We start from the raw sequence: 13,810 nt of genomic DNA on the forward strand, positions 1-13,810 counted from the left end.
TGTGTTGGAATTTGGTGGGTCATGGGCTTAAGGGACGAGAAGTAGTCGAATCATTTTGTTTTGGGAGGTCTGAAGCTTAGTTTGTAGTGACATTGAGATGTTGGAGAACCAAGAGGTGCAAGCATAGTCTTGTTAGTAGTAGCGTTTTCCCTTCTCCAGGCTTTTGTTATCGCAGAAAATCCTCTTCACCTGCCCTAAAACTGCCCTAACAACTAGTTAATCATGACTTTAATTTGCATTGTTAATTTGTTAACATGTACAACGCGGAAATTGATACAACAATCTGGCGTTTGTTTCGAAGCCAGAATATTTTACCTTATTTGGGTGCTTTTACCTTATTGCGTCTCAGCCAATCACAGTGGTGGGTGCGGGTCCTTCACTGACTGAATAGAGACATGCGGGCGACTACAAATTCACTCCCACAATCGAGACAGCGCCACCACTCGGGGTAAGGGAGAACGGTGTACTGCCGTAAAATACCGTGGTTCCACTGGTTGATTACTGAGGCTGTAGCGATTTCTTTAGTGTTCTAATAAAGTGTCCCATTTGTTTGATTTGTCCTTTTTAACGTGACATAGCTGCCGTCGCAATATACAACCCGCAATACACTATAATATACTCCATCAGTGTGTCAAGGGTGCTAGCATTGGAAATCTTAAGTTTAAGTGGTCGCATGGTATATACGTCACGGACGCATCCCTTGAGGTTTTCAATACGTTTGTGTCTCATGTATCGTTTTTATTTTATACTATAACGTTTAAGCGTCACTTCCGTCCACTCCTATATTAGGATTTGTAGAAAAACACAAAACACATTCTTTTTTGGGCGATAGCAACAAAATGGCCGATCACGGTAACAATATTTTTGTTCCGGTGGATAGACGAGACCCTCGCCCACCCCCCAGACACTCTTTGTTTACATCGTTGTGCACGTCGTGGCCACCTTGGTCGCCAGGAAGTGAAGAGGAGGAGGGCAGAGGAGAGACGCAGCAGGAGAGTGGTGGTGAAGAGCGCGTCAGGGTTGACCGTCACCTTTAACAACAATAAAGCCCAGGTCCAGAGTGTTGATGTAGAAGCATTCAATCCCAGAGCCCAAAGTCCTTTCCGGTCCACTTCCAGACGTGTCAAAAGATCGTCAAAACAAGGTAAAACACGCTGGCACCAGCGGATGAATTGATTAAACTAGAATATTCGCAATTCTGGGAAATTTCAAAGTGTGGTTGCACAGACGCGAGTCGCGGGTCGCGGCCGCCAGGAGGAATACCGCTGGAGGCTACGCCAATTACATTGTCACGTCACTCCTGAGATCACTTGCGTTTCACTTTTAGAGGATTGATCCCCCCCAAAATAATGTTTTTGCATCAAACGGTTACATTTTGTGCATTTGTGGCGCCCCCTATGGATCGAAGTGGAAATGCTTTTGGAGATTTGTTGAGTAAACCACCCTTGACATGTGATTCAAATTTGAGATTGACCAGACGCTTCGTTCGTGATTTTGGGCCTTTTTTGTAAAACAGGCCCCACCCGCTAACTTAGGAAGCCATTTACGGACGAACGGTATGGACTATCAAAATTCTGCTTGGAGATGTTTATTACATGGGTCCAGAGATCATGTGTACCGATTTTTGTGGGCGGAGGAGCTAAAAGTGTGTTTTGAAGATGAATGGGCGTGGCCTATATGGGGAGCTGCATCATGACCCAAGGAATCTAGGGGGGAAAAAAACGTTTTTTTATTCTACGACCTACGGTTCAAGAGTTATAGGCCAAAACGTAAACATCGTCTTCAGTTCATGTAGGATTATTTTAAAAGCTAAACTACACAGCTAAACAGTTGAATTCAGGGGCTTCTATCGGCTGGGCTGCAGTACACTGACTGTTCTCCTTTACCCCGAGTGATGGCGCTGTCTCAATTGTGGGCGTGAAATTGTAGGCGCCCGTGTGTCTATCGGTCAGGGTGCAACATGTTTAGCCGACCGTCCCCGTCCCCTCTGTCTATGGGATTTAAACTCGGGGTCCGCGGCCAAATACATATAATGTTGGGGGTCCTTGACATGAAAAAGTTTGAGAACCACTGATATAGTAACATACAGAAAGTTTTTCAGAAAAGTGTTGAGATTTTGAAGATATTTGTAGAATCGGCTTCAGGTCTTAATGGGTTGACACACACACACACACACACACACACACACACACACACACACACACACACACACACACACACACACACACACACACACACACACACACACACACACACACACACACACACACACGCTCACATTGTCTTGTGGTCTCTCAGGTTTCTCCCAGGCTGCACTGGGAGGCATGGGTATGGGGGGCATGGAGGTCGGCGCCGCCCCGCTCTCAGCAGACAGGTCTTCCAGCATGTCGCAGCCCCAGCAGCCCCTCACCGCGCTGCTGGGCTCGGAGCCCCCCAAACAGCACAGCCCCATGCTGCCAGAGCCCCAGGCCCCACGCAGCCCTCTGGATATGTCTGCAGGTGAGGTTAACGAGCAACAGCAACACAATGTATGTCAACATACCTGTACGTACGACAGAACAACTTTGGTGTCATATTTAAGAAGCACTTCCTGGTTTCCACATGCAAGGATTCTGATGCATGGATTCTCACATACAAGACGGAACACAACGTTATTATTATTTTCTTAATTTTTTTCCCTCCTCCTACATTTAGAGTAGCCAATTATTTTGTACCACTTTTTTCTCAAAATGTCGTCCTTATGCCAATTAATTCCTCCCACCGCTTGCCACCGCTGTACCCTACTGCATTGGTTCTCAAAGTGGGGTCCAGGGACCCCCAGGGGTCCTTGAGGGGGTTCCAGGGGGTCCCTAGCTAAATGATGGATAGTTAGGAACCAAATGGACCCTTATGGGTCTGTAACTCTGAGAGATAAATTGACATTGATTTTACAATATATATTGGGGTCCCAGAGATAGAAATGCCATTAAATGGGGGTCCGTAGCCTATCTTTCCAATGGGGCTCCACGGGCTAATAAGTGTCAATTTGGGCGGTCCTTGACATGAAAAGGTTTGAGAACCACTGCCCTACTGGCTCACCTGCCAGTAAGGAGCCCCCACCCGGACAACATAGAACATAGCACCTCCCTCCTTCTCCTTCCGTTCAACATTCCCCGCTGGTAGGTGCTGCCCCCAGCCCGTAGGAGTACTTGCACTGACAAAGATCGCCCTACCCGTCTAGCTTCCCTTCCTCCGAACACGGGCAGTGTTCGTATAGATAGATAGACGCTCGGAAAGCTGGATGCACCGCGGTAGATTTGAACCCCTAGACTACGAGGTGGTGGGCAGTTATGCTAAAGGTTAGAGGAGCGTGTTTGTGACTGAAAGGTTCCTGGTTCGATGCCCGGACCAGCAGGAAAGGTCTGGTTGGGCAAGTGAATGGCCACCACTTAACCCTCTCCCCCAACACCGCTGAAGAGCCCTTGAGGAAGGCCAATAGTAGAATGAATGAATGAATGAATGAATTTGTTTTATTTTGGACATTGACTGCCAATCGCGTAGATCTATGCGAACCTATTTAAAGCCGCCACGTGCCAATCGCGTAGATCTACGCGATTTTTTATCTACTTCCGTTTCCGGTAGCACCACCGGGAACGGAATTATTTGGGATCCGGTTTTGCCGATCCCGTCGGCCCCCGTTCTAATGACGAAACTGAAACTCAATTTTCTCCTTGTAGTTTTTTCTCCTCGCATATCACTGTTTAACGTAAACCGTTCTAACTACAACATGGATGCCCCGTTTGACACGTGGTCTTCACTGGTAGAAACAGGGAGATGTCCGCGATGTTTACAAACAGTGCACAGCTCAGTCTTAAGGATTTTAACAAGGTCTATGGCGACGTGAAAAAAACAAAAAAACAACAATAACACGTTGGCACTGGTGAGTACATTATGAGATTAACGTCTGGCATGGAATGTGTTAATAAAAAAGATTACAAAAAATACAAAACAAAAAAAGCAACAACAATGTTCAAAAAGGAGTAGGATGAAGTGTAAAACTTATAACCTCCTACCCCTCTTTTTGCCAATGCAAACTATTCACTGATAATTATCTAAATTTTTCAAAAACAATTCACAACCCAAACATCTCCACTGCATGTTCAAAGAAAACATGAAAATAGAACAATAAAAAACCCCCGCAGTAATAACAGAAATAAAACCAACCTGTTGATACTTTAACTGAAAACAGCCGATCCACAGGCCCACGACCGGCCGCATTGCAACAGGGATGCCAGGACTCAATAGGTCATCACAGCCCGATCCTCATCCAAATACCTCTTAAATATGACCTTTTTATATGCCTTCTTGAAGTAATTCATATTTGGACTTTGTTGTACCTCCACACTCAGTCCATTCCACAAATTCACTCCATAAATTGAAATGCACATACTTTTGTATTTTGAAATTAAGCTCTTGTCTTAAATTGTATCCCCCCTCTCTATCACCGAACATTTTTTGTGTGTTATCTGGCAATATCTTGTAAGACTGGTTGTACTGGGCAGTTCCCAGTTTTAACCCATTGAGACCTGGGACGCATCTGTGTAATTTTTAGATTTCTTTGGCTATTCAAAAATAGCAGATATACAAGCTCATAGCGCGGCACCGAGTGCCGCACTATGAGCTTGTAGATCTGCTATTTATGCAAAATCTTGAAAAAAAATGTTTTAGATTTTTTTCCAAAACATTTTAGGATTTAGATTTTTTTTTTACTCATTCAGTGCCTGACTTATTTCTGGCAGTTTGGCTCTGAGTGCCAGAGCCAAAATTCATTGTAAAAAAAAAGTGCTTAGGAGCCGAGATACAGCCTTTTTCTGTAAGAAGTTAAACAAGAAGTGAATGGAGCAGAACATTTTCAAATCATGATATCTTGGGTTCTGAACATTATAATTGTTTTGGACGTCTTAGACGTCCAGTGGCACAGGGCTTATGATACAACGGACGTCTTAGACGTCGAGTGGCACTGAATGAGTTAAGAATCGCCTCAGGTCTTAATGGGTTGAATATATGTGTCTGTGTGAATGTGAAGCAGGGCGTTGAAAAAGAGCACTCATGCTCAACCAATCTCCCACTAAAAACAAAACAAAAAAAACACTGCACGACCCGGGTGACCGCAACAACATTATTGACAAACATGAAAAGGTAAATTAGTAGGGCTTTAATATGGAATCTGATTTGGCATTCCAATACGACAATTTTGACTTTTCATCGTCATGGGGGTCGTGTGGTTGTGTGGGGTAGTGTTGATTTGGACAGCAAATTTTGATTTAGTTTCAGTCATAGTCTTTTGAATAAAATTACAATTAGTCATATTTTAGTCATCTGGAATGTTTTAGTTTTTGTCTAGTTTTAGTCGACTAAATATCATAAGATTATAGTCAACTAAATCTACAGTTGATTTGGTCGACTAAAATGTATTTTGGCGGTGCCTTGATGGCGTCGTAATGGCTGATTTTACACTCGGTTGCATGCTGAAAATAGCCGATCTACAAGCTCACAACGTGTCGCAGCTTGCAGCTTGTAGATCTGCTATTTTCAGCATGCACACCCTAGCGCACGCAACCAAGCATAAAATGACTTGTCTTTTAGTTCTACTGGATCTCTTCTCCACTAGTCTCTCTCTAACATTTTAGTCTAGTTTTTATTTGTTGACGAAATTGTCAATAATATTTTGTCTTAGTTTTAGTCATCATAGCTTAGCTTTTATTTCGTTTTTATTTAGTTTTCGGCAGTGAAAAAAGGTAGTCGAAGAACATTTTTCGTCATAGTTTTAGTCGACGAAATCAACACTGATGTGGGGTGGGGCGGTTGGCATGAAACAGTGACGTTGACCTTGGTGTGCTAGACAGAAATGTTGTGTAAGAGTTTTGCCAGTGGCAGACAAATGACTGCAGTGGTGTCAAATGTCAAACAGAAGAACCCCACTCAGGGTTTTCCTTAGCCCGGCCCACACTATGATATAAGAGCAAAACCGACACCATGACATGTAAATAATTTATGTTTAATTGGCACCACCTTGATAGTTTCTTTTGTTCCTATTGAGAGATTATTTGTTAGCGCTGACTTAGATTTGCTACCAAGGTTTCCCCAGCTGGTTCAGTCTGCCCCTGGAACACAATTAATCATGTGTTTTATTCTGAATAAAATAAAGTGAACATAATTTTTATGGTTTATCAATGTACTCAAGTTATTTCTCTGGCTGTCTCCCTGGCAGTGCCCGTTAACAGTACGCAGTACATACCGTCTCCATGACCCCACCCTGTGCCGCAGTGACTGCTGTGTTCCACACGGAGGCGCTACACATGGCCGGAGCTCTCTGTCATGGTTGCCTGGTGCTTACATGTCACGTTGCAGCGCCCCACCCTCAGACCCGCTACAGCAGCATCCGCTCATCCAGTCTAGTTCAGTAAACAGCTGATGCTGAGATGTATAGAATGTCAACATGATGTGACTGCAGGGAGAGAGAGAGAAAGGGAGGGAGGGAGGGAGAGAGTGCATTTTTAATCTCTGCACATGTGTGTGTGTGGTTGGGTGTGGCTGTCTGTGTGTGTGTGTGTGTGTGGGTGTGTGTGCGTGTGTGCGTGCACCCACGTTTGGATCAGTGCACACGTGTGTGCATTTGAGTAGGTGGGTGAGACAGACTGACTGCCTGCGTGTGTGTGTGCATGCATGTATGTGTGTTTGTACAGTATATGGGTGTGCGTGCAGCTCTATATGTGCACTACATTAGCTCTGTCGGGTTTGCCCTCCACGTCTTGGCGCAGTTGACAGTCTCTGCGGCCCGGCACCGCCTCCAGAGAGGTCCTGTCCAGTTCAGTGCATCTCTGATGATGAACAGCATACAGTCGCATGTTGAAACCAGCACACACTGTGCCGGCTACTGTACTGTATGTGGTGCAGTACATATACAGTATGTGACAGATACAGAACATGCGTACGGTTGTATGTAGGACCAGCACACTGTGTGGCTGCTGGTATGTGGTGCAGTTCATATGTGATCCAGTTTAATGTAGGACCAGCACACTGTGGTGCTGGTATGTGGTGCAGTTCCCAGTGGCCTGCCTGCCTGGCTGCTGGGAACAGGGCACATCAGAACAGCTGAGACGACCCCATGTTGCTGTGTTGCAGAGCAGGTGGCAGAAAGTATATCCCACATTATGAATCTGTGTGTGTGTGTGTGTGTGTGTGTGTGTGTGTATGTGTGTACTTAGGCCTGTCACAATTATTACATAATCGTCTAATCGCAATTATTTTTTGAGATAATCGCAGTTATTTAGCATAATCGTTTCCATGTTGAAAAATGTTAAAATACATTTTCAAATATGTAAAAATAAAAAAACTGAAATAGCAGATCTACAAGCCCCCATGTCATAGTAGGCAAACATTTGACGAAAATAGCCGATTTTCAAGCTCACAATGCATCGCAGCATGACGCATTGTGAGCTTGTAGATCCTCTAATGTTCAAAATTATTTGATGTAGTGGGGAAAAGGAGAGGTAATCTGTAACACAATTTTATACAATATGTAGGGGGGGGTCCCTGCTTCATCTCTCTCTCAGCTAAGGGGTCCATGGGTTGAACAACGTTGAAGACCCCTGATTTAGTTGATGTATTTGGTCTGCAATGCATTTCCCGATTAACGTTGCCACATAGTGACATAGAATAGTCGGGGGGGTTTATTAGCATGAAGCATGGCGCTTCATTCTACATGGCCTGACTTCTGTGTGCTCCACTTAAACTAGACGTGTGTGTGTGTGTGTGTGTGTGTGTGTGTGCGTGTGCGTGTGTGTGTGTGTGCGTGTGTGTGCGTGCACATGCGTGTGTGTGTGTCCACGCATGCATGTGCGCTTTTGTGCACGAGTATGTGTAGCAAAGATGTAGCAGCAAACTAGGCCACAGCAGTAAATCAGCACTAATGTTTCATAGTTTTTTTAGCCCTCGACCTTCCAACAACCGTTCCTCTCTTCTCTCTCTCACCCCCCTTATCCTTTGCTTCTTCCTTTTTAAAGCAGATTGAGGCTGACCAGTAGCATTAAGGCTAATAGGTATGTTGATTTGACCCTCGTTATATTTGGAGCAGCTCATTGCTGTCATGGCATGGCTGGCTGCAACTGATGCAGTACGTCTGCAAAGTGCTTGTTGCTTTTTTTCTGTGTGTTTGCGTGTGCATGTACAACTTCTATCTGCTGTATGTCTGTCTGTACAGTATGTATGTACGTAGGTGTATATATATATATATATATATATATATATATATATATATATATATATATATATATATTATCTATATCTCCTGTTTGTCTGTGTTTGTTAGAGTTTGGGGGACAGTGGTGGACAAAGTACACGACCCCATTACTTAAAAGTCAAAGTCTACTGCGGGTCAAATATTAAGTGAAATTTGCTCAGTGAGATTTTTTACTTGAGTTAAAGTACTGGAGTACTTGCTTTAAAAATAAGTATTCAAAAATACGTCTTGTTAATATTAATGATTGATGTATTGTTTTCACAATGCATTTACAGAAACCTGTAACTATCTGAAACCAACTGTAAGCACCGACTGACGGCTCTCTAATAATATTTTTCGCCCGACTTTTTGAGCTGAATCAATCCAGCTGCACTAAAAACCTTGCACAGGCAGCAGAGGCAGTTAGCGCTTTGTTTAACTTGAGTGACAGGTTGATTACAGATAGGTAAGATGAAAAAATGTCCACACCTCTGTCTCACCTCCTTCACCATTATCACTGACTGTCGGATTAGTCATCTAAGCTGAAAGCTTTTAATACATCCATGGTCGAGAGTGGGTACTGTGGGTGGTTTCCTCTTGTGAGGAACACGGCGTGAGGCCAATTGCATTTTAGAAAAGAAAACAAAGCAACAGCTGACTTCAAAGCTATGCTAAAAAGTAATGAGTACCTTCATAGAAATGTAGTGGTGTTCACATTCTGACTGACGGACACATAGACGGACGGACGGACGGACAGAGCGACCGACCGACCGACAGACAGGGGCAAAAACATAGTCTCCAAGCATAGGCCGTTCGACCTGGCGGAGACAAATATAGATTATTATTTTTTATTTGCTTTACATATGTTGTTAAATATTGTATTTATAAATATAAAAAAATATCAATGTTATTTAATCATAAATCCTTGCAATTAATCTGTTGGCTTTCGTGAGTCAAGAGGCATTCCCTTACCAAGGTGCTAAAGTACCAACGCCTTAAGGATGCTATTATACAGCTTAGTTACCAATGTTAACCGCTTGTGTTCATAGCCTCTGTAATGTCCATAAATTAGTTGTTGAGAGGCCTGCAGATTGCTGGCATGCAGGAATGCCCAGGCCAAGAGCTAAGGTTGGCTAATTTCTGTTCAGTGTCTGTGATAATTGGCAGTCGCCATATATGGAGGAGGCGATGCTTCCTGTACCCGTGATCTGTATCCTGAAATACTTGTTGTTGAGTTTCCCAAGTTTGTGCATCTACTGTTGTTTGTGTCCAAGAATTTCTTGTTAAATGTGAACTTAAATAATGTGTGTGTGTGTGTGTGTGTGTGTGTGTGTGTGTGTGTGTGTGTGTGTGTGTGTGTGTGTGTGTGTGTGTGTGTGTGTGTGTGTGTGTGTGTGTGTGTGTGTGTGTGTGTGTGTGTGTGTGTGTGTGTGTGTGTGTGTGTGTGTGTGTGTGTGGCTCTCTGGCTCTCTGCCGTCCCAGTTTTCATTGAATCAGGCAGAAATGTAATAGTACAACATACATAAGATGCAGCTCTCATATTATACCTTTTAACTGGTCAGTTATAGAGCTGAGATTAACCATTTCTGTAACTGGTCTTCAGATGATTTTAAACACAAAGAAAACCAAAGAAACAACATCTCTATGTTTCAACCACTTTGAACCTGGCATTCATATTTGGGGTATTTTATTACAGACAATATATATACTGTAATAATATATACAGTGTGTGATCGATCTATCTATCTATAAAAATATATACACACACAGCACACACACACACACACACACACACACACACACACACACACACACACACACACACACACACACACACACACACACACACACACACACACACACACACACACACAGCGCACACACACACACACACACACAAGAAGAACACATTGGACAGAGTTGATAACTGGGCAGCAAGATAACGGGGGAACCAAAGTGCAGTGTTACTGATAGACCTGTACACCATGCATTTAGTTCACAAGACCATTGCAGATCCACTGAAACCTCATGGGGATCAAAGGAGGTCATGTACATCCACACACCCTTTAAAGGCAGGTGCTGAACCCAAAGGATGCCTAAATTACAGTCATTGATTGGAGCTACAGTGTGCGAACCTTTTCTATTCCTTTTGAACTTATATAGCATGCCCAGGAGTTGGACTAAAAGAGGCATCACAAACTTTGTCCCACGCAGCATTCAGCTGCTTAACAAGCTCTGATCAGATGGTCTGAATCTTGTCACTTTCTTAAATTTGTTTAAAAAAAGTTTACGACCATAATCAAGTGATTATTTTCATGATGCATTACTGTTAACATGCTTAAAGTTAGGGTAAGTGATATTTTTTTGTATTTTTTTTTTTTTGTTAAAAAGGTTAAAGTACTATATTCTGATTGTAATCATTGCTACAGAGTGTTTGTTCGGTCATAGGGGTCTCTCCAGCTCTTTAGTAAACAGAATATAGTACATTTTCAGGTAGGTGACATTTGAGCCAATCAGGAGAGAGCACTGAAAATGCATTTTCTGTTTAATAAAGAGCTGGAGAGACATGGGAGACTCCTTATATGGACAGGACACTCTATAGTAACGAGTACTATCAGAACATAGACCCATTTTGCAATTATTTGAATAATTGCAAATCACTTACCCTACCTTTAACATGTTATGTTTCATGTTTTATTATGTGCTGTCTTGTTTGGTTGTTGTGTCTTAAATGTTATGCTCTTTGTGCAGCAAATTCCCCTCTAGGGGCAATAAAGGCTCCTTTCACAATTCACACCTCCAGTCAGTCTTAAGTAAACGTGCAGGGTGAATAAACATTTTACAGTCCCAGGCAGTGTTAGTGGACACGCTTTTTACAAACACATTACCAACCTTCTCTCGTTTTGTGAACTCCTTCACTCAGCCTCGTGGTCATTTCAAAGAAGAACATGTACCGTGTTCTTTAAAAACAGCACACAACATTTCTCTATTTCAGTGTGATAACTTACCCTTTACTTTTCAGGAAATGGACAAAAGAACCCGTGTTCCAGTGGATCCAATGTCGTTATTAAGTCACAAGCTCTCTTGTTAATACTTGTCATTGTAGATCACCCTCTAGATAGGCTATATTCACTACTTTTGCATGTCACTGTCAGATGAAGAAGTATAACATAGGGCATTCATTTATGAAAAAAACATGAACATATGGAGATAAAAGGTACCTATCCGACAGCGACGATACGCAGCATTTTATGTACACATTACCATGGTGAGCAGTTGTAATGATTAAACTGAAAATATATGTGAATTTGACCTAGAGTCACCCTCTCACCGTTTTACACAAATTATTTTGTTAAACGAAGCTGAATGTTGTGATGTAATGCTTTCTACAGCAGTTGCCTGGTCTGTTTTGAGTCGTTGAGTGCTTGATTTCATCATTAGTTTCATCGGTCAAATTGTTATTTATTGTATGTTTTTTTCTGTAGGCAGAGAGAGAGAAGGCTAGAACGAGGTAGATAGAGAACGTGTCAATGTACAATCTGTCCATACTTCCCTTTTACATTCTGCCCTCTCCACTCACAACAAGGTGCCTTGAGCGACTGCTGGCCAGACGAGGCCGGCTGCCTACCGAACGACCTCCCCTTCACCCCCAGCGTCTCCACAGTGATCAGCCGCCATACCGGCCACCTAGCGGTCAGCCCCGACGACCCGCCCGACTTCTCCGCCTGGTCCAACCGCGAAAGCCCCGCTTACGCCGGTGGCGACGAGAAGGAGGGCGAGGGGTCGGACCGCAAACAGAAGAAGAAGAAGAAAAGGAGGCCAAAAGACGAAGGTTATTTTGACCACGTGGAGGCCAGGGGCCACCCGGAGGCTTCGTTCCATAGCGAGAACAGCCCCTCCCCGGAGGGGCACCACCACAGGGTGGGCCCGCGCCGGGAAAAGGGTGACGGGAGCTGGGAGGAACAAATTGGGAGAAGCGGAGGCCGAGGGAAGAGAGGGAAGAGCAGGAAGAAGCTTCCGGAAGAGTGGGGCATGACGGCGGAGCCGTTTCTCCCAGCCCAAGCCGGCTCTCAAATCCAAGAGGAGATGATGGACCTGGGTGGTTCGGCTCACACGGCCCTGGACGCCCCCTTTCCTGAAGTGGGCTCGACCCCCCGGAGCCAGGAGCTGTTCCCGGAGGAGAGCATGATCCCGGATTCCCTCACGGAGGACCTGCTCACGCTCACGGCCCCTTCCGTCAGCCCGCTGGTCCTGAAGAGTGACCTGAAGGCCACCGCCGCGCCGTTCACCATGCCCTCCGCCGCCGTCAACAGCAACGGCAACGCCAACCTCGCTTCCTTCCCCGTGGCACCTCGCCCCGGCGACCCTTTCGCCGCCAGCTACCACGATCTCACGGCGGAGAGCGAAAACGCCAACCTGGGCAACGCCACCGAGGCTTTTCCTCCGTCTTCCTCCGCGGGGAACGAGACGATGGGCAGCGACATGGTCGACAGCGGGATGTTTGACAACACCGACTCCTTCACCACGTCCTTCGTGCCGGGCGGCAACATGGCGGACACCTCCGCTTTCAGCTCCAACTCCCAGACGAGCGGTGGCCAGTCTTCGCCAAACGAGACCCCCGGTGAGGTCAAGGCGTCCGCCCCGCCCCTGTCCCCCTCGGATCGCTCCTGGCTCCTGAACGACTCCAGCCTGAGCAGCAACAGCGAGCCCTTTGACTTCAGCGACGTCGCCCCGCCGGGACACTCGCTGCCCCTGGGCCTGGGCTTCGACACCCCGAGCCCGGCCCCTCTCCGCTCCCCTAAGACCGCGGCGCAGGATTTCCACGGTCAAGCCAGGGAAAGCCTCAAAGAGGCCAAAGCGGCTCAGAAGCAATCCAAGAAGACGCGTTCTTCCTCCTCCTCCTCGTCCTCATCCGCCTCCATAAAGAGCCCTACCTCTCCCAGAGCAAAAAACATCCCTCAGCAGGCCTCTCCGGTCCTCAGTCCCTCCTCCCCTCCATCACTGGCCCCGTTAGGAACCGCAGGGTCTGGTCTGAAGTTGAACCCCGCAGCCAAGCCCTTCTTCCCAAGCTTCAGTGACCCCGTGGAAGTCCCACCTGCAGCCCCCACTGAGGCCCCCGTCATCGAAGGTTGGTTGCGGTCAGTCCTGGGCAGAACAATCGTTGAATACTTTTTTTCAAATAATTTGTTATTAATACACGAGAAGTCGTTGGTGTAATTTTCTTTGTGAGAAGGGTCACGTTGCCTCTGCTAAAGCTACTCCTCTAGAAGGTCAGATATTTGAAAACGTGTTCAAATGTACTGCCCAGGACTGGTTGCTGTGGTGTATTTAGTCTATTAGGAATCTAGATAGAGGGTAGACCCTTCCCCTGCATGGACATCTCTTATCTAAAGACAGTGGCTTGGGTCCGGTTGGCTCGTCCGATGCCAACTTGGCAGTGAGTGACTAACCCACGGGCACAACGAGAAGCTCCCACCAAGTTGCGGGGCTTTGGATTGGCTTGGCTTTCGGTCTGTTGTCTTTCTTACCCCATGATTCAATGCTGGGATG

The 13,810-nt window shown here is 45.4% G+C and overlaps 1 protein-coding gene across 1 annotated transcript in view; it reads left to right on the forward strand.

Moving 5' to 3' along the window:
- LOC308077484 (uncharacterized protein) overlaps positions 1-13,810 on the forward strand; it is a 140,932-nt gene that overhangs the window by 68,355 nt on the left and 58,767 nt on the right. The window contains exons 6-7 of the mRNA XM_080418180.1: positions 2,299-2,499; positions 11,847-13,388. Coding sequence (XP_080274306.1) covers positions 2,299-2,499; positions 11,847-13,388 — 1,743 coding nt within the window. The remainder of the gene's footprint in view (positions 1-2,298; positions 2,500-11,846; positions 13,389-13,810) is intronic.

This window comes from Gymnoscopelus braueri (genome assembly GCF_963280865.1).
Source record: "Gymnoscopelus braueri genome assembly, chromosome: 21".
Classification (NCBI taxonomy): Eukaryota; Metazoa; Chordata; class Actinopteri; order Myctophiformes; family Myctophidae; genus Gymnoscopelus; species Gymnoscopelus braueri.